Genomic DNA, 22,577 nt, shown 5'->3' on the forward strand with positions numbered 1-22,577 from the left:
TGCAGCTTTTAAATAATCAGTTAATTTTTCAGTGAAGGTGAAAGTTAGGTTACACCTTAAATATGAGTATTTGTACAATCATATATATACTTAATATTATTAATAAAAAGTATGTCTCATTTCTTTATTATAAATTATTATATATAACTTGATACCGAAAAGGTAATGGGAATATATATATTCTGAAGAGGAAGAACCTTCAAATTCTTATAGTGAAATTAAAAGGACACATGCACATCTATTTTGTAAAATCCATGCAGTTAAAATTGAAAATTGGATTTAGTGAATAGGACTAACAAACCTCTTGAGTCTTTTCCTGTCAGATGATTGTTTCCGCTGGTCTTTTGAAGTAATTACCTTGGGGTGATAGAGGTGTTATGGGGCTTCAAAGCATTTATAATATCGAGCACTCTTTCAAAGAAAAACAGTACAAAATTATGAAAACAAAAGTAATTCAGAATCTTAGGAACAATCTAAGCCAGAGACAGATACTGAAGATTAAGCTTCGTTAGCTTCAGGGTAAATTTGTCTCTACTTAGGTGATGAGTCAACATGGATGGTGTGAGACTTTTATTTCAAAACAAACAATTTCCATTGGCTAGGTGTTTGTGTAAATTGTAAATAGTTTAAAGGTTTCAAAAAAGTATGTGATACTTTCTGTTCATTTTCACTAATTAAAAATGTTTTTCCCATCAAAGCTGAAGTTCTGTTTTAAATTTTTATTTAATTGTGATGAAAGCAAGGCAGGCCTAGGCTAAGACCTTTCAAATCCTAAATAGGGTGCCCTATTTGTAGTTATAAATAAAATAATACTAACATGGAATTATAAATCAATAATACTAATCCATAAAATATAAAACTTACATGTATGTGCTGAAATGAATTAGCTTTTTTTCTAATTTTTAAAAAAAATTCTGTAATGGTATATTAAAAAATGAATTTTTCTCCTATTTGTGTTGCCACTGATTTGTAGCTGCACAAAGCACCACTTAATAGGTCCTAAATAGGACATCATCTAGCAGGCAAATAACTGGCAGCTTGTCAGAACTCCTTTTTCTACTTCTGACTTGCCATTGCCTCTCATCTTTTCTGTACTTTATTTATTCTCTGAACTTAATAGGCACGATAATAACTTGAGCCTGCATGTGCCTTGTGCTAGATTGAATTTAGGTTTATAGTTACTCGAACACTTTGAAAAGGTATGAGAACATGTAAAATATTGTTGCAGAAAAATCTGAACATTTCTAAGTTATTTTTTTCTAAAGAAAAATAAAAACAAAAATATATATGTATTTTTTTTTATTTCAAAGCAATATGCCAATTTCAAGGACGAACCTACTTTGAAGGAGAAAGAAATACGGTCTATTCCTCTTCTGGAGTATGTGTTCTCTATGAGTGCAAGGTAAGGAAACTTTTCATCAGTTTTTCAAGAATATTTCAGTTATATAAACACAGCAATTTTTTTTTAACATCTCACCCTTGTAATACCTTTAAAACAACTAAGGCAAAGAAAAATTTAAGATCCTAATTATAGTTCAAATGTATAGAATTTCCCATTATTTTTGCAAACATGTAAATCGATGGTTGCAAAATAATTTTACCAATAAATAAAAATGCTTTTTCATCGAATTAAAGTTTTATGAAGTTGTTTTATGTTTTCCAAATTCAAATCAGCCCCTCGTTTACTGTTGTGAAGAAAATGTTGATATGGATGGAATAAGCCCATTGTTACTCATGGTTTTGACCCACATGAGAAATAACACTCAGTTTGACTAAAAATAAAACCTAAAAATTATTTAATAAAAATTACTTATTGGGTGGAGATGAGACTGATAATCTTAATCCCTTTGGGAGGAATATTTTATATGGAGAATTCTTTATTAATTTACCGCCTTGGTTTCTTAAAGTATGATTCTGAAGTAAATGTGATTCTTTTTAACTCTTCTTCTTGATCTACTAATTGAAAAACTAAATATGTTTCCTAACACTTTTTATACTTGACTGTGATAGACTATAATGTTATATTTCCTGGCCATAATGTATATTTCAAGCCATATTCTGTCTGAAGGAAACTGTCTACATGTAAAGTTTTTGCTTTAGCATTCCATTACCATTTAATTCTTAATTTTATCCTTAAACGCCTCCCATACATGGGTTTTAGATGATTTAGTATGTATAGATTATGTAGAAAATTAAGATAAGTGATTTACTCTGCTGGCGCCACTGATAAACTGTGAGCATTTGTATGAATATTAAGTGTTGAGGAAAGGAAAATTCTAAGAATTTTGTCAAGATAAATTGAATATGAAAAAAGCCAGCTACACGCTTTATGCATCTTAAGTTGGAAGACCTTCGGGATAAGCAAAGAGGAGATGTAAAGAGGCAAGGCTGTGATAGATTTGATTTCTAGAACATGAAAGCTCTAATTTCTTCATGCATATTATAGAGTATTGTAGCTGCTTCTTTGGCTTTAAATCGGCTCTCCTATGATATAGGTTACCATCTTAAAAATAAGGGTGCTGAGGCATAGGAACATTGTTAACATGAATTGCTGAACTGTGTTTCAAGATAGATATTTTTCTATCAGCATTCCTATACCAATGCTGTTTTGAATGGAGTACCCCCCACTATAGATATATGAGTATTGGAGGACTTAGAGGGAGAACGAGTGACTCCATATTGAGAAAACAGTATCAGAGAAAACTTTCTTCAAGGAAAGTAGATAACCTCGGCCAGCTGGTTTTTAATGGTAAACTCTAAATTTAAAATATCAGCTCTAAATTTAAAAATTTTGAGGGTGTTTGAAGTTTCTCTGTCCAGTGTGTGTGTGTGTGTGTGTTCCTTTCATTTGACCAGTGTTCTATAATACTGATAATTGTCCTTTAGACATTTACTGGGGTAGTTGCCTATCTGATTTTAAAATAGTTATACAATTCTTTTATTTTAAATTGGTTTAGTGAGAAGTCTATATAGACAATTTTGCGGGTGCTTAGTAAATATTGGGCAAATGAACAAATGGTACCTTCTATTTACTCAAAAAAAAAGGCATTATTATCTACCCTCTAATGTTGTGCTATCCAATAGAAATATGATGCGAGCCACAAATGTAATTTTTACTGGGCTAAATATTTTACCTGTTATATCCAAAATATTATTATTTTAACATGTAATCATTGTAAAATTTTTAATGAAATATTTTATATTCTTTTTCCATAGTGTCTTTAAAATCTTTTGTGTATTGTGTATTAACAGTATTCAAGAGCTACATCAAGCTAATATTGATTATACAGCACAGCTCTAGCAGATTATTATAAATTTTTGTAGTTCTTGACTAAATTCTTGATAGTAAGGACTTCCATTATTTTTTCTCCCTTCAGGCCCCTTAGGCTCTGTATTTACTCCTTCACATAATTGACAGCTCTCTTATGCTTCCATTTACTGGGCTGCAATTCCAGCCCTTCTTTGTTCCTTTATTATCAGTTATGTGGCCTTGAAAATATCTCCTGGGACTCTATGACTTAAATAGTAACACAGCCAAACATTGTGGTTCTGAAAATAAGAACCAGAATGGATATTACTATCAAGCCAAAGGAAGACTAGCATTTGACTCTACTATATATACATCTCTTGCCACTTGTTTGATAAGGAATTATGATGATTTGGAGGTCTTTTTCGTAAATAAACCAGGAAGAGGGAGATGTTGAAAGGAGTACTTCATAAAAACAGTTCTTATAGACACGATATCTAAAACTCTAAGCTATTGAGCAGTATTAAATGAAGTGACATAAATCCTGCCCTCATTTCCCTTAAAGTTTTGTTGGGAAATCCTCAATTTTTTTTTTTCTTTTTACCAGACTCACCTGTGAAAATCCATAACAGTTTAGAAAATTTTGAAATGAGAACGTTTAAAAAGTTCAGTTTTCATTTTTTGTTTTTTCATCGAACTATTCATCTAATTCAAGCTGTATCTTTGCCATAGTTGTCATCTGAATATGCAAATGTGTTGTAAAACTAACAGAATTTTTCAGGATTACCCAGATGTTTGGCGAATTATAGACATAGCTACAATATCCATTATAAAGTGCTGCTTGTCCATTTTAAAGGCTTTTCAGTTGTGCTTTTAATGTCATTTCATGAATGAGCTTGTGATCTTTACAGAGGTTGTGAGGATGGAAATTTTAGTCTCATGTTAGAAGAGGCTTCTCAAATGCTAGATCTGGAAACTTCTTAATTAAGTCCTAATTGAGAAGTTTGAAACATTTATTTTCTCTCGCCTCACAGGACCAGACTATGAAGCTGGTTGAGAGCTCAGGCTGTCCAGCTTTGCTTTGTCCAGAGTCTCATCAGATTACCTTGTCTCATAGCTGTTGCAAAGTTTGTAAAGGTAAGATTTTTTTCTAAAGTCAGAGTTATGTGTGTGAGTCATTTTATGAGGCTAATTTAACTGAGATGAACTTGAAATTTTTATAAACAAGTTATTTTCAAAGATGAGTAGTATTTCCTTAAATGCTTTCCTGATTTGGCACCCAGTAGGTAGACATGAAGTATTTATTGTTGTTATTGAATTAAAATTGAGATGCTCCCATGTGTATCTGCTAGGCATCTTGTCTCAAGCTCTGGATCTCTAAGCCTCTCTGTGTACTGGTTCTGAGTCAGCATGACACTGCTGAAGAAATTTAAAAACAGTGCTGACTTATTTTTATTAGTTTTTGTTTGTTTGCTTGCTTTTTATTTCTCTTCAGTTTGTTTTTATAATTGACTTAACATAATTCCTATTTCGATTACTTTAGATCCTTCTCTTCTCATTTCCACTCTCTTCACTCATAGGCCTCTCAACTACTGAGAAAAAAGAGGCCATCAGACATGCATTGCTTGTTTTGTGTTGCCTCTGTCATGATAGGCCTAGGACCAATAAGTAAAATGGACTCAGGTTTTTAGTTTAACATATATATATATAAAAAAACAAAACAGCAAAATCTGAGCCCAGCTTTTTTGAAAGGCAGTGGGACTCCTCAGGAGGCAGAGAGTTCCCCATCACTAATGATTTTTACACTTAGTATTTTATTATAGATTCTAAAATTGATTATATGAAACTTTTTATGATCCCTGCTAGTTATGAAATTATATATGTATTCCTGTATTATCTTGAAATTATATGTTTGTGAATCCATCTCCTTCATTGGACTATGCACCTTGAAGGCAAAGCCAGGTCTTTATATTCATCTCTATATCCTTAATACATAGTATGACACCTGGATATAGTAGTTACTCATAACTCATATAGTTGATAGTGTATAATAAACTGTCATAAATGAGCTACCAGCACTTGTTTGAGTAATGGCCTTGATGTTAATGCAAAGCAAAATTTGATAGAAAAAAGTAAGGAAAAGAAACTTTATAAAACATACCATTTTATTTCTTTTTAACTTAATTTATTCAAAGTAGACATAAGATGCTCCACTCCCATTTTTAGCATGGCGGTGCAGTGTTTTTCTTTTTCTTTTTAGTTCCTTCTTCCATTCATTCAGTTTTCAGTTATAAAATCTCAGTTCTGTGAAAGGGAATTTGGGGAATTTCAAAATGGCTTAAAACTCGTTCTGCCTTTCAAGGAGCTTTTAGAATATCTCTCAGAAATTAAGAACCACTACTAAAAATAGACAAAGAAGGAGAGCCATTAGAGTTTTTATCCCCATAGTGCCTGAGCCAGTGCCTTGTACAGAGCATGTATGGAATTTGATATGAATCAAGAATACTCATTCTAGTCACATGATTTGGGAACTGGACTTCCAATCAGCAGCATAACTAGAATATCTTTGGCAGCCGCAGGTAGTCTATTTCTCAGGCTTAAATGTGCACATACATAACCAAGGGATGTTAATAAAATCCAGATCGTAATCCAGTATGTCTGGGGCCAAACCCAAGAATCTGCATTCTAATAAGCTCCCAGATTATGCTGATACTACTGATCAGTGTCGCTGTATTATGAACTTCCCCAAAGCTCAGTGGCTTAAAACAACAACCATTTTATTATATATTAATATTGTGGTTGAGAAATTCGGACAGATTTTAGCCAGGTGATTCTTTTCCACATGATATTAACTGGGATCACTCAGCTAGAAGCTGGGCTGGGCTGGAAGATTCAAGATGGCCTCACTATATGCTGGGCATCTTTGTAGGGATGATGGGAAGGCTGGGAACAGCTAGAACTCTTTCTTGCTCCTCACAATCTCAGGACTTTTCCCTGTGGTCTCTGGCGGGCTAATAGACTTCTTAAATGGTGGGCTTGTAAAGACTAGTTCTGGAACTGACGCATCATCACTTCTACCATGTTTCACTGGTCAAAGCAGTCACAGGACAGCCCAGATTCAAGCGGAAGAGGAATAGATCCCACCATGAGAGAAGGAGTGTTAAAATTTTGTGGCCGTCTGTCATCTGCTAGTAATGTTCTGGAGCTACTCGGAGATTAGAGAGGTGAATAACGTAGAAGTTAAGTTTGTCTAGGAAAAGGTTTGGGTAAGAAACTGAGATAGAGCCTTTCAGATGTCATGAGAAGCCCTGATTACATTCATTTCTTTTTAGAAAATGCAAATTAGAAAAGGGAAACAAGCAAGTTAGGAAATGGAAAAGTTAGCCACAAAAATTGTTATATTTAAATTGTTTATAGTTTTAAAAATTAATGTATTTACATAGCACATTTAAAATACAATGACAAAATGCATTGTGACTTATACCCCTTCTACCTGAGATTCTTATGTAATTGAGATGAAGTTAAGTCTTAGTATCACCATTTAGAAAAAACCAAACCCCAGTTAAATTCTTTTATGCAGCCAAAATTAAGAACCACTGGCTTAGATAATACTGAAACTGAAATTGGACAAGTTAGCCCTTCTTGAAACATTTAACGCCATTTTTAATTAAGATTGTTTCAATTTTTGACGTCAAACGTTTAAACAAGTGAGTACTGGCATTCTCTGACTTTTAAACTAAAAAAACTCAAGTTCTCTAGCCTTAAATTTTGGGTCGACTTCTACATATATGTTGTGACAAATTATTTATAATAAAATTGGCCTCCAATTTCCAGGTCTGTCTGCTTAGTGCTAAAGATGGCTGTGCTTACATATGAAAAAGTAAGTTGTTCAACAAGAGTTAGTAAATATTCCCTGAAGGCAGAGCATGAGATTAAAGTGTTGACCTTTCCAATAGAGGCTCAGCTAGTGGTTGGAAACTAAACTGAACACTGAAATAAAGTGCTACATCTCTAGGCACCAAATCAAATTCAACCAAGGCTGTTTTCTAGGTACCCTGCAGCTGGCTATCTTCTGTAGTAGCATCTCAGAATCAGTGTAGTAGGAATGTTCTTTTTACTTTCAAGGAAGCTTAGAACAAATTACATATACTCACTGATACAGTAAGGACTCTGACTTAAAGATACAGAAACAATATGATATAGTTTTCATAACTGCAGCTCTTCCCATTTTCCTTCTTATCCCTTGGCAACCCTTTTTTCTGCTTGAGGTACCGCCAAGTCCTATTTACTGGATGCTCCACTATAATTTAGCATTTACTTCATCATGCTTTATAATTATAAGTAGTAAGGGCATTGATGTGCAGAAGGCTGAGCGAGTGTAGATTGTTCTTTTCCAACTTCTGGATAATTCATAGTTTCCCATGTTATTAATATATCTTTATTATTCTTATTTTCTGTATATTACTAATAACATTATTTAGTTAATTTTTTATATCTACTGTTAGTCAACTCATTTTTTAAAATTTTGTTTAATTCCTAAACAATGGTATCCATAAAATAATGAAATTATTCATTATTAGATTCATGTATTTCTTATACACATTAAAAAGAAACCCATTGCTATTAGTACTTTTTAAAAATGTTCATGCATGCATATGAATCACATTTTTGAAAAAATCAGAATTATCCATCATCTTGCAAATAATACCTGAATAAATTAGTGATCTTTAAGTGTAAGTGATAGAACACCTAATCCAACTGACTTAAGCAAAAAATGGATCATATGGCCCCAGTAGGCAGCTTGATTCGGAATGCAGTCCCACCCCCTGCCTTTGTCTTTCAGTTTGTCTCCTCTGAGGTGGCTTTATTTTCAGGCTCTATGTGTTTTTGGTAAACTCTTGATATTCTTATGCTCACATCATTATGCTACTCAAGTTGGTGGAAATAAAAGCTCAATATCCTCATGAGCTGAACAAAAGACCCAGAATTGAGTTTCATTTGTCTCTGTTAAACTGATCTGGATCATACGCCCAGACCAGTGGAATGCCGTATCCTCAGGGGCAGTCAAGTCCATTTCCCTGGAAGTTCATGGGCTACATTAAAGGTGAATATTCATCCAGAGTATGACTAGATTGGTTTTATTTTCCAAAAAGGAAGAATAGATGCCCTTAGGCAAAACCAACAAATATTTACCTCAAAATTAATGTTTCCTCTTTCTCTTCGGTTTTATGTATAACCTTTATGTATATTGCTCTTACTCATAATCTTTTGTATCCACACTTCCCTACTTATCCAGTTATGCAAAAATACATATTAATACTTTATAAAACTACTATAGAAGATACAGAACTTCTTTTGAAAAGTAAGTTTGGAAAGCTCACAAAAGGAATAGAAAACTGGGTATCCTTGAGGTGAAAATCCAAAGGAGGAAATGAAAGTAAGGCTAGATTGTATCTTTAATTAATATTTGAGTTTTCTTCTATGATAAATATCTCAACATACTTGGTTTGTAGCTTATTAGTTATACTCTTATTGTTTTAGTTATTAATAAATACTATATTATTATACTTGTACATACATGATTTCATTTGAACCTTATATTTTTGTGAGGTAGATACTATCCTAATTTTACAGGTGAGAAAAACTAAAGGTTTAGAAAAGTTAATTAACTTACACAAGTAATTTACATAGCCAGTAAGTGGTAGAGATTAGAGGTAAATCCAGGTCTTCCAGACCTAAAACCCAAATGCATATGATTAGAAATGCAACTATGAAGGTAATAGGACTATGATACTCTAATTTTTTGAAGTTATTCACTGTAGATTGGAAACAACCCACTTTAATGGAGTCTGAATTTATACTTGTCAGTAGTAAACCTTTTGACCCTGGCATTTTGTCTCAAAGCAGTAAAAGAGCCAATAGATTTAGCTAACTTATTTGTTGAGAGAATAAATGAAAATAGTTGTCTGACATTGTTAGAGTAAATTAGACTTTTATTGATGAAATTTTCAGTTTTCAAGTCTCTGTATTAATAGAAAAAAAAAACATTTTTGATAAGAAGTAAAGCACTCCCTAACTGAACGTAAACCAATGAAAGTAGGATCACACTGAAATCTAAGAGCTGGAATATTCTTGCAGCAATGAGACACTGTATGGTGAGCATGTACATAGTATTTGATGCTGAGGTGTGGAGCTTCACCACTACTTAGGCAGAACTGGAAATGGATTTTAATAAAGGTGGCATTTGGCATAGACAGTGAGGGCAGAGATTGGGCGGAGTCTGAAAATGGGAGAAGAGACAATGCAGCCAAGTGAAAAATTGAAAGATAGTTTGGAAAAATATAGTTATGAGAGAAAAATAAAAATGCATCCAGAACAGTACCTGTATTTTAGTCACAGTCTTCTAAAAGTTTTTTGAACATCAACGGGTAAAATTACACAGAGATTTAGCACTCTGAATCTTAAGAAATGAGCCAAATTTTTTTTTTAAGTAATTTGTTTAAGTTTAGAATAAATATGAACTGATATTTTGGAGCCTTTTCATTTTAGGTTGATGATACACTGAACTATTGAGATAGAGAATGAAGATGACTTTTTAGCGGAAATTATTCCCCCTCAGGCACTGTAAAAAGGCAATGAAATATATTTTAACAAATTAGCTGTTTAAAAGAAGGAAATAAAAAGACCCTAGGAAAAACATGTTTTCCTCTTAAAAATGAACTTTTTACTTCTAAATGTTCAGAATTTAGATTGTGAAGAATCTTGTCAAGAAAAATTATGTTGTCAAGTGATGTAAATGCTATTTTCCACTATATACATTAGTACCCACTTCTCCTTGGTTTCAGTAACCCATAGCCAGCTGTAGTCCAAAAATATTAAATGGACAATTCCAAAAATAAATAATTCATAAGTTTTAAATTGCACACTATTCTGAGTAGCAGAGTGAACGCTCGCTCCATCCTTCTCTGTTCCACCCAGGACATGAATTAGCCCTTTGTCCAGCATGTGCACTTTGTATACACTACCAGTCTGTTAGTCACTGAGTAGCCATCTAGGTTCAGATTAACTCTCGGTATCATAGTGCTTATGTTCAAGTAATCCTTATTTTACTAAAGAATGCCCCCAAATCCATTCACATAACTTTTGTTACTGTATATTGTTATAACTGTACTATTTTATTATTGATGTTAAACTCCTATTGTGCCTAATTTATAAATTAAACTTTATCATAGGTGTGTATGTATGTATACGCAAAAACATAGTATACATAGGGTTTGTTACTATGTGAGTTTCAGGCATCTAATGGGAGCCTTGGAATATATCCCCTGAGGATAAGGGGGAGTTACTGTATTTGTCCGATCTTCACATATCTCTGTTCTATTTTTTTTTTATTTCTGTAGAATTGATTAATTCATTTGATTTCTTTTCTATTTTTTTTAAAGCCATCATTGCTTTTTGAGAGCATTACCTTTTTTAAAGTTTAAGTTGTGCAAAGAATATGTTACTACACATTGTAGTTGCATTCGTGTTTTAATTCTGGGGTGATATTCAAAATATTAATTCAAAATATTAATTATGAGTACCAACCAATCAGTGGACACCACCCACTGTGCCGTACCAGATACACCTACTCCTGTCTGTGGTATAGCTCAGTCCACCCTTTTTTACTGAATCACAGTATTCTGTGGTAATTTGATTACAAATAAAATGGACCAGTTTAGAACTTCCATCTTCATGAATTGCTCAAGTAAGTCTTTTCTTGGTTATAAGCAGATGAGTTTATTCTAGCTACATGAAATATATTCTTCTATTATTCTTTTCTTTTATACTTAGACTGAAATGATAATTCATTAGACAATGAAGAACTAGACAGATAATGTGCATCAGGCAATTTGAAAATTGTTCGAATGATGTATAATCATGTAATTTCCATTAAATATGGATTCCAGCATTCAAGTTTTTCATTTCAGAATCTTAGATAATCTTCGAACAAGGGACTCACACAGTAAAAAGAAATCCTGAGAAATTATACAGGATTGGTGTCGCTGTTTATAAAATGTTCCATTTTTCTTTCCTCTCATAAAGACTCTAGAATCTGTGGGATCATTGTAGTTCATAAAAATATTCTTCTTTTGAGTGGACATACTTTGCTTTGCCATTTTCCAGAGAAAATTAGATTGAAGTTATGTAATTTCCATTTTAAACACGTTTCGAACTTGAACTTTTTTTTTAAACGATGCCAGGCTGTCTATTTCATTTCTTAAATATACAATGTGCACATTTCATCTGGCTTGGTTTCTATTACCCACAGTCATTAATGATGTTTAACCGCTAGTTTTCAAGTCACTTTCTCACTGTGTTATCTTCTATATTATAATTCTTCATTTTGGACTCCAAGACTCTTTCCTTGTTTCAGACTGTTATTAGAATGTTAGAGACCAAATAACACTTATAAAGTCAGAAACAAGACAAAGAATTAACTTTCAGTAAGAATTAATTGAGTTTACACATAAAGAAAAACTTTTAGTACATATAGCATATTGTTCTGTAAACATTAGATAAAGACAGCAATTTAAAAAATCATTTAGGAAAAATGGGTTCTAAATCAAAGAAAGATGTTAAGTAGACAAAGTTTATTTGCTTGTCGTAGTTCATTTACCTTAATAAGGTCCTTTTTTCTTGTAGGTTATGACTTTTGTTCTGAAAGGAATAACTGCATGGAGAATTCTGTCTGCAGAAATCTGAATGACAGGGCCGTTTGTAGCTGTCGAGATGGTTTTAGGGCTCTTCGAGAGGACAATGCCTACTGTGAAGGTAATCCTTGTAATGATGTGTAGCTCAGCTGTATAAATTTCCTAGGATTACTGCATGCAAAATTTATTAATTTCCCAGGTTGTCAAGTTGATGGGCCCATTAAAAGCAGTGAATTTAATTTGAAGCATATTAATCAGCTAAAAATAATTATCTTTCAAATTAAAGTTTTTCAGCTATCTGCTTTATGTCAGAGTAATAAGTTAATATGGCTGGTTTCTTGAATTAGAACAATACTCCCACTGTGAAATTGCTTTTTTTTTTATAATTAGATATTCAGATAGTTCGCATATTGACATGATTACTGTGGCTTGCAGTTAGAATTGCAGTCAGATTTTTCCAGACAGTGTTGTGTAACAAAGGCAATCAATTAACAAGAAGATAAAGTGCCCACTGCTACTTTGTTTGCTAGGGTAAGTAATCTCGGTAGTTGTATTCATGCTCTGTGGTATTTAGTAAATAGCTCTAGCGGAGTAAATGGTTTCCAAGTTATTCTTTTTAACTTAACTACTATTTAAGGTAGCTTATTCTCTCATGGAAACAGTCCAAATACAGTTAGGAGGCCTTTGGCATTTATAAATAATGTGACTTTAATTATTCATGAAGATCCTAGAAGTCTATGAAATATAGTAACTTATAATTTTCCTGAACTACAGATTTGATTCATTCTCAGGAATTGTGTGACTAGCTAGTCAATCTTACAAATAAGAACACTAATGCAGTGGTGTTTGGGCATTTGAAGAATTCTAAACTTACCTTTTTCAAATGACAGGAATGTGTCATTGGTACCAGGAGAAAGAAAACCTCCAAGGTAGAAACATGTGGTCTAAGTTTAGCTACACAGTGATTTATTAGCCCTTGAGAAACCAATTTCTATGGTTTCCCTTGGCTTTTTTAAAGATTTTTTTCTGCTTTAAAAATTAGTATTAATTTTTAAAATTGACATTTTCCCAAAGTATTTCTTTAAATGCTTCTGATTCAGTTCTGAAGAGACCAGTTTTTGCTGAAGGAAGAGTTTATGGCTCCCATTCCCATTCATAATGCAGATTTATTTAAAATTCTTCCCCTCGAAAGGCTATATTTAAGAAATGGACTTAAATTTAGTTAGTAAAATAATATATTTTTCATTACAATATTTAAGATCTCTAATATCTAATAAGCCCCACTGATATTGTTAATGTGATACCCTCTTTTGAATCTTAATTTTATAATTATCTTTATTTTGAGCTGCTGCTTTTGTTCTTATTAAGTATACTCACTCATGTAATAAATATTTAGTGAGCACTTACTTACTGTATACCAAATGCTTTTTAGACATTGAGTAGTAAATGGTGTATAAGACTAATAAGCTTCCTGTGCTCAAGAACTTACATTTTGGGGGAGACAGAGATGCGTGGGTAACTGTAGAAACGGAGAAGGCAGTTTTAGGTAGTAATAAATAATAGGACAAAAACAAAAAGGGATGATGTGATAGAGATTGATTGTGGATTAATTTAGATAGGATGGTCAGGGAAAGCCTCTGGACCCAGAGGAGGGAGGGTTGACATTTTTCTTAGAATTGATTATAAGGAAACAGCATAGAAAGACCTGGAACAGCATTTCAACCAGAAGGAATAGCAAGCATAAAGACCCTAAGTGGGAACTAGAACTTATCTGTTCTAGAAACAGAAAGAAGGATAATATGATGGTGTAGACAAGTCAGAGGAGATGCAGTTGGAGAATTAGGCAGGGTACAGATAATGTAGGGAGGCATGTAAAGATTTCAAGTTTGTCTCGAGTAGGGGAGCGACATGTTCAGATTTGTATTGTAAAGGATAGCTCTGGCTGCAATGTGTTAGATGAACTATAGGGTGGGACATGTTGGAGAGAACAGAATTGTAAACAGAAAGACCGTTTGAAAAGTTATTATAATAGTCTAGTCTGGATTAAGAAAGTGATAAAAGAGGTAAAGAGAAGGAAGCATGTTCATGGTATATTTTGAAAGTAGAGCCAACAATACTTGCAGATAGTTTATTGTGGAGGAGAACTGAAGAGGGAACAGGAAAGTCAAGGTTTGGAGTCTGAGCAACATATGGACGGTGTTGGCATTATTGAGATAGTAAAAAATTCAAGAGAAGAGGGCAGAGATTTATATTACTCAACAACATAACTATTGAACACGGTTTAATCTTAGAGATGAGATAACTGTTTTTATCTACAGGTTTATTTTCGGCATAAATTGTCAGCTCTCTTTCCCACACTCAATGGGTCATACTGAAAAATGGTTTTGTAAATTTCTTTATATTATTTTTCATTTAAAGATGTAATCTTTAAAAGTTAAGAAAATGATGGAAAAACGTGTTATATTATAGAGATCTTGAATTTTTATATATATGAAGACTTCTAATATTATATCTTTTGTTATTCATGTTAATAGGTTTTACAGTATTCTGATCAAATTTGGCTTTCCTTTTCATTTTGTTATTGTGCAGTTGTACATGTTATATCTATTAACTGGTCTTATGGCATTCTGGTTGTCTAAGAAATTAGACTTGTCATTATATGTAAAAATAAGCTAGTGACAATCTGTAAAGTAATATAAATTTTATTTACTAAATCTGGTTGTTTTCATGATATGACTATAATTCAGACTATTGATTTTTACTGTAGTTTACTGAGTCAGGGTTAAAATGGCACTGGTAAATTGTTGAAGTTCATTTATTCATTTGGCAAGTATTTATTGAATACCTGCATTATTCAAGGCTAGGCTAGAGGTGAAACAGTAAATAAGATATACATGACTGATAATTCCCAAGCAAGAAGTAAACATAATAAGTTAATAAACAGATCATTACACAAAAGAGCATTTAATTGCCCTTGTGTCAAATCCCCTGAAAGAGAAATAGGTTAATAGGGGGTCTAATCTGGATGAGTGGTGGTGCTTGAAGAAAAGAGGTATTTTTTCTTGAAATCTGAAGATTAGGTAAAATCGGCTAAACACATATGTAAGGGTTGGAAAGAAGGGAATTTCCTAGGTGGAAGAATCAAAATGTCTAAAGGCCTCTAGGTGGAAAGAAGTACTTTCTAAGAAAGGAAGGAAGACAGAGAGCAAGGGAGACGTGCCTGATAATGGGAAGTAGGGCTTTGAAGGGCACGGTGAAGACTAAGGTTTTCACTAAGAACAAGGGGAAGCCACTGAGGGGTTTTACATAGAGGAGTGCCACGATCACATTTGTTACGGCAGAGATGGTGGTGGTATCCTACGCACCAAAGAGTTCTAGCAAAGCACCAGAAGTTAGGCTAAGGGTATGGAACAACTTGCACATTACGGCCCTCTGAAGGAGCCAACCCTCCCACACCTTGATTTTAGACTATTAACCTCCAGATTGTGAGATGATTTATGTTACTTAAGCCACCAGTTTGTGGTACTCTCTTTAAATAGCCCTAGCAAACTAATACAATCTGCCAGACATACCTTTTGCTTTTTGGTCTAACTGTCCATGATTTTTAACTATCCTTCTAGATTGCTTAATTTTTATTTTTACTTTTTTGAAAATTTTCTTGATGAATTAAATGCACATAGATTTAGTTTCTCAAATCTAAATTTTATCTGGCTGAAGAATTAGTGCCTTGTTCAATACTGATTTATATTCAATTGTCCAGTTGTAATATATGTAATTACATGCTATCTTATTTATTAAGGGATTCATATATATGAGTCTATATATGTTTCTCCTACCTGTAAGTATCTTGTGGTCACAGGCCGTTTATTTTCCTTGAATCCTCCTAAACTTCTAAAATAGAGACAGACAAGTAAAGTTTAAGAAATACTTGTGTATTGATGGTTTGAAATGCTTAGATATGCTAAATAGATGGGCACTTTTAGGCTACTTCATCACTAAAGAATTATTCAGGATAAGCATTGAACTTATTAAAGTTTGTCGATATTGTGTAAGAAAGTCTAATTGTCATATTGATTTTTATAGCCAAAAAGAGATTTAGTTGTTTTGAATTGGTATGTATTGGCCTTAAAAATTATTTTGAGTAGTGCAAGAAAAGGGATTTATTCATTTGTAACAGTCATTATTTGTTAAATTATGTGTGTACTGATAAATGGTATGTATATTAAAAGGATTACAAATCCCAGAAATTTTCACATCTTCACTATTGCTTTTACTAAATACTCTTGTTTTTACTTAAGATTTGCAAACCAATTCAATTATCAAATGTCTGACATGTAGAAGGTGCTTAATAAATACCGATTGAATGTGGAGAATAGAATCTTAAAAAACATTTTTCTTAACACTTGCTATGTGCCAAGCACAGCGCACTTTCAAATGTAAACTATAAATTATTATATTTAGATATTCGGTTCAAACGTGTTCCCCCCCCCACACACACACCCCGACCCATTATATCAAAAGAAACACTGTCTCCTCCCACCTCATTTCTGTCTTTTCAGTGCAGTCCTTTAGCTAATGATACCTTTTCTACCTTTATTCTTGTTCTTTGTTTCCAGAGATTCTAGCTTCTGTACAAAGTAATGGGAACTTAACTCTTAATGGAAATATGTAATTTTTCTATTTTCCTATTCTTTCCTTCTCTCCTGCTATTGTTTATCTATAAGGCTATATGTACATATATATATTAAAAAAAAAACCTGCCAACTACTAATAACCATATGGTTCTTTGGCAACACTTAAAATGCCTTCTACATACAACATCTTATTTCATCCAGCAGTCCTATGGTACAGGTCTTATTATAATCTCCTGTTTTGGAGAGCTTGGAAATCAAATGATTTGCCTAAAATAATTTACCCAGACAGCAAACAGTAAACCCAGGGTTCAAATTCACGTCGTCTTTCTTTAATTCAGTGTTTTTTTAAATCTCTACTACTTTGAATTTACTTATTAAATACCTAATCGAATTCTTATTTTTTAAATTAAAGTAGCATGTAGATTTTTTCTTTAGAAAACATTTTTTAAAGCAATTAACTGGCTTTAAAAATTGAATGTTTCAGAAAAGGGAAACAAAAAATCTCTAGCCTATCCAGAAAGCAGCTCATTAGCATTACAGACCATGGTAAATAACCTACATAGGAGGACAACAGGAAAACAAACTATCTTTCCTAACTGTTCTTCCCTTTCCTCCTTCCCTCACTTAGTGATTGCCTTCTTTTTTTCTTCTTTTCTTCCTTCCTTCCTTCCTTCCTTCCTTCCTTCCTTCCTTCCTTCCTTCCTTCCTTCCTTCTTTCCTTCCTTCTCAGCTGCTTGCCTCTTCACAACAAATTAATTTAGTGATGAATTCCTGACATAACCAGTATCTGCATACCATTAACTACAGAATATAGGGCTAATCTGAGAGGATTTGTTTAGGAGTAGATGAGTGATAGCCTCACAGAATTGCTCCAAGAGATATGAAGGATAAGATGTAGAATGAGCTCAATTTTCCGATTGTAAACTCAGCATACAAGTCCCCAGTGGAGCTAATGGGAGCCCTGCTTAACAGAGTGGGGATAAATAACCAGAGGACTGAGCCCTGTGGGATTAATTAGGGATTTCTAGCAGACACTGTAGCTTTCAAAACCATGGTTAATGATGCACTCTCTGTGGTGTGTTATGATAGAGTTTCTTAAATAAAAAAAAAAAAATCCAAGGGCACTGTATTAATGACGATTCTCCAGAAAAACAGAAGCAATCGGACATACTACAGTCCTCTCTTATCTGCAGTTTCACTTTCTGTGGTTTCAGTTACCCACAGTCAACCATGGTTTGAATGTATTAAATGAAATATTCCAGAAATAAATAATTTATGCATTTTAAATTGTGCGCTCTTCTGAAAAACGTGATGAAATCTCACATTGTCCACCTAATCTCATCCTGGACACAAATCTTTTGTTTATCCAGTACCTGCCCATTAGTCACTTAGTAGCCTTCTTGGTTATCAGATCTACTGTCACAGTATCAAAGTGTTTGTGATCAGATAACCTTTATTTTACCTAATAATAGCCCCAAAGGGCAAGAGAAGCTATAAAGTATATTCTTTAAGTGAAAAGGTAAAAGTTATTGGCATAATAAGGAATGAAAAAAATTGTATGCTGAGTTTGCCAAAAATAAATTTTTTATCTGTGAAATTGCCTCATTTGCAAGTTAAATTTTATCATTGGAATATATGTATAGGAAAAAAATCATAGTATATATAGGGTTTGGTACTATCTATGGTTTCAGGTATCCACTGGGGGTCTTGGAGCGTATCCTCTGCGGATAAGGTGAGGACTACTGAGTGTAGATAAATAGATATAGATCGATGGGGTGGGATTATAAGGAATTGGTTTATGTAATTATGGAAGCTGAGAAGTCCCCAAAAATGCTGTCAACAAATTAGAGGCCCCAGGAGAGCCAATGGTGATGATGTAGTTTCAGTTAAGTCCAAGGGCCTGAGAATCAAGAGAGCGGATGGTGTAAATTTCCAGTCCAAGGGTAGAAGACCAATGTCCTAGCTAGCTAATTAGTTGGGCAGGTAAAGTTTTTCTCTTACTCAGCCCTTTTGTTCTATTCAGGTCTTTGATTGGTTGGATGAGGCTCACTCACGTTAGGCTTGGCAATCTGCTTTACTCGGTCTACCAGTTTAAACGTTAACTTCATCCAGAAGCACCCTTTCAGACATACCCAGAATAATGTCTGGCCAAATGCCTGGTCATCTTATGGCCTAGTCAACCATTACAGCTACCAATTAAGGAAAAAAGAAGAGCAAAAGCATTTCCGATGTTTCCAAATATATATTGGCCTTTTACTGTCATCATCTATCGATCCAACCAAGTGAAAAAGTCATAACATAAAAGGGTTTTCAGAATTAATATGATTACAAAAACATTAAAGTATTTTTTAGGCATCAAGGAACATCTATTTAACATGTTTACAATGCTGAGACAATAATGTTTGTTTTGCTTTATGAAAATCACCCTTCTCTAATTGAGGAGTTTTGATGCGAAAGTTCTGAAAATCCCTATCAAGTGACACAGTCATATTTGAACTTGTATTAGCAGTTCTTCTGGGCTCATTCATTATTTACTCTCTGTGCTACTTAAGCTTTCTCTTATGCAAAAACAATTTCCATTTATTTGTAAACCTGAACACTATTAAGACATACAAATCAGAGAAAAATGGCATTTTTTTTTCTTCAAAATTAGGGTCTCCTCTGATTTGAAAGAAGGACTTTAAATTTTTAAAATCAAACCTAATAAAGATGAAACTTCTCTGAATTTTTTTCTTAGGCATAGTTTTTCATGCAAAAGAAGTTGAAGAAGCAGTCAAGGCTACTCATATACTATTCTTTTGGAGCAAGACACCATAGTTGTATGACTTTTATGGTCAACTGATTTCCCCCTCATCCCCAAAGAATACACTTCTATAGAAAATACTCATAAGCCTATTGGAATTCATAAACATTTTAGATGCTGTATAGAGAAGAAATCATAAATCAATCATCAATTAATGATATATCTATGTATTAAATAGTATTAAGAACAAGCACTTCTCTCTGAGGTGAATCTATAGGCTCTACTTGGGATTTTGATTTATGATTGGCTTCCATCATTAGATTTCATATAAAGAATCTTTGTTCAGCATTCATTTATTAACAGTATTTCTTGATCATATACTATGCCAGGCCTTGAGTGGGTGCTGGTCATATAGCTGTGAGCAAAACCCATTAAGCTCCTGCTCTCAGGGAGCTGACTTTCTAATGGAAATAACATTTAAAATTTGTGCTTATTTTCCAAATGCAGAGCGAAATGAGAATTCCGATTAATGTTTTTGAGCTTTGTTAAAATAAGTAGTTCTGGTCTTTATATCCTTTTAACAGTTTTTAAAGATCTTACTATTCAGTATGCTGGTCCAAGGCCCAAAGATTTAAGTCATCACTGGGGGCTGGTTAGAAATGCAGAGTCTCATACTTTATCTCAGACCTAGTGAATCAGAATCTGCATGTTAACAAGATCTCCAGGTGATTCTTACGCATAGGAAAATTCGAAGAATACTGGTTTAAGGCAGAAAGTTTATTAATTTATTATCTTAATGATTTGGTAGCTATCCAATATTTTTCAGTTACAAGCTCAACTGGAGAGGAATTTTAGTGTTCGCTGTCTCAGTTTATTTTCATCAGGATACAGTTTGGCTTCTTCAACATGATTTTTTACAGTGTGATTCAAAGTGCCTCAAAATCACTTGAGGAGTTTGTTAAAAATGCATATTCCGGGATTCAACTTTAATTCTGCTTAGGTAAGTTAGTGTTGGGTTTCAAAAATCTGTATTTTTACAAGTGTTACAGCTTATTATGCATATTAAAATTTGAAAAGGACCATTCTAATAATCTATATTGATATCCTTCTAAAAATAAATATTCAAAAATTGTTATTATATTTTAGTATTTAGTTAATGTGCTGCCTAGAAAGACGAATTGTTGAGTCTTGTGTGATTATATTCCTGTGTGTCACAGCGGTATTACTTTAAACCAGGGTTTCTCAGCCTTGAGACTATTGACATTTAAGACTATATAATTCTTTGTTGTGTGTTTTGTGCTGTCCTGTGGATTTTAGGATGTTTAGCAACATCCCTGGCCTCTACCCCACTAGATTCCTGTAGCACACCTGTGTCTATACTCCCACTCCTAGTTGTGATAAGCAAAAATGTCTCCAAACATTGTCAAATTTCTTCTGTAGGGCAAAATTGCTCCCAGTTGAGAACCATTGGTTTAAGCTTAGTAAAGGATAGGAACATAGCTATAAGTAAGCATGATACCTACCCCCAGTGTCTGTTGTATTACTGATTCTTTTGAGAGCTTTTGCTTTCATGCCAAGAATGAAGAGAGGTTTATGTACAACCATGTAATGGCTGCCTGGCTCTTTGGGCTAGTTTTACATCAAATGGGAGAGACATAATGTGATGATGGGGAAGGGCATAAACTCATATTTAGGACATAAACAATACTACCATAGGGCCTAGGTACCAAAGAACAAAAGACATTAGAAGAACATTTTTTTTTTTTTCTATTTTTGAGTAGCCCTGAACATGCTATGAAGACTGAAGGAGGTGCTGTGTGGTGTCCCAAGAGTTTGTAGCTTTGGAGATGGGAACTTCCTTTAAATCAACAAAAGAACAACACAGGGACATGTCCCACATATCCTAGCTTAAGCAGAGACTCAGAGAACGTAGAAGAGGCTTAGAGGGTGCTCAGGACAGGGTAGTAGGCAGTGATGCTAAGTATGTGTTGATTTATTTCTGAACCCATAGAAACACTCAGGGTACATTCAGGAGTAATTGGGGAGATATGAAGGGAGGCCTCAGATTTATCAGCAAACAAGGAAATTTGGATCCATACTTGGTAGCATTATTGAGTTTCTGGTATGATTTTGAGTTTTGTTTGGCCCATTATTTTCACCAAATTGCTTCCTTTTGCATTTCTTTGTAGTATGATATGATGGAAACATTTACTGCCAACAAGTATTTATAATTGTCATCCTTTTGCTAGTCCATTGTGTCAATGCTGAAAAGTAAATAAGTACCAATACTTATTTTGTACATACTCTTTGGACATGAGGAGTCATCTTGGTAGTTGGATGGATACTTTGCAGATTTATATGTGCAGCCATCTATCATTATATATTTTTAATACATATTAGAAGAGATTTTGGGATGTAATAGACAAATGAATATAAATGTTTATATGGATCAAATTAAAATCTTTCCATGTTTGACAAATGGGGGCAGTTGTGATGTTATAGAAAGAACATTTCACAAAAGACTTGAATTTTATTCTTACCTCTGCTATTTAGTAACTGGGAACTTGTGCAAATCACTTACTATCTTTGAGCATCAATCTCCTCATCTATTAAATGGGGAGAATTTGTCTCATGAGGTTGTTGGAGAAGTGAGGGTTAAATAAGATTATGTGGAAATGCCTTCCAGTAAAATAAATTCTTGATAAAAATTTTTTAAACCTGTGTTTATCATATATATTTATTATTAATAGTGTGCCGGTCAATTCATGCAACATGAATTTATTTTGAGAGCTAAGATATTACACCATTAGTTTATAGGAAACTAGAGGTAACAATACTCTTAGAGTTTATATGATGATATTATCTTATATTTGAAGTCACTTATAATAAGATCTTCAGCTTCTTCAGTAACTAAGTTACCATGGTTTATTTCCAGAACCAAACCTACTTTATCCCAAATTCCTTTCTGGTCTGAATAATATTCTAACCAGTTCTTTGATATAGAGTGTGTATAATTCACCCTCATTTTGCAAATTATATGATGAGACTTGAAATGTAACCATGAGAATTCATGTTATTTTTTGGTAAATGTGCAACAGGTTAAAATACTTGATAATTATATATACATGAACTTATTTATTATTATTAGGAAGAAAATGTCTGCTTAAACAATTCATTTTAAATTAATTGCAGGTGTTTTAGGTGAAGCAGCAGTTTATTATCATTTTTTCATTAGGTAAATGAAAATTATTTTTTTTTGA

General features: G+C 33.4%; 1 protein-coding gene across 2 annotated transcripts in view; it reads left to right on the forward strand.

Moving 5' to 3' along the window:
• Window positions 1–22,577, forward strand: part of NELL2 (neural EGFL like 2) — a 301,007-nt gene that overhangs the window by 136,694 nt on the left and 141,736 nt on the right. For both annotated transcript variants that reach the window (XM_016146451.2, XM_016146450.2), the window contains exons 11-13: window positions 1,311–1,402; window positions 4,282–4,384; window positions 11,933–12,061. In XM_016146451.2, coding sequence (XP_016001937.1) covers window positions 1,311–1,402; window positions 4,282–4,384; window positions 11,933–12,061 — 324 coding nt within the window. The remainder of the gene's footprint in view (window positions 1–1,310; window positions 1,403–4,281; window positions 4,385–11,932; window positions 12,062–22,577) is intronic.

This window comes from Rousettus aegyptiacus, unplaced genomic scaffold, assembly GCF_014176215.1.
Source record: "Rousettus aegyptiacus isolate mRouAeg1 unplaced genomic scaffold, mRouAeg1.p scaffold_m13_p_2, whole genome shotgun sequence".
In the NCBI taxonomy this organism is placed as follows: Eukaryota; Metazoa; Chordata; class Mammalia; order Chiroptera; family Pteropodidae; genus Rousettus; species Rousettus aegyptiacus.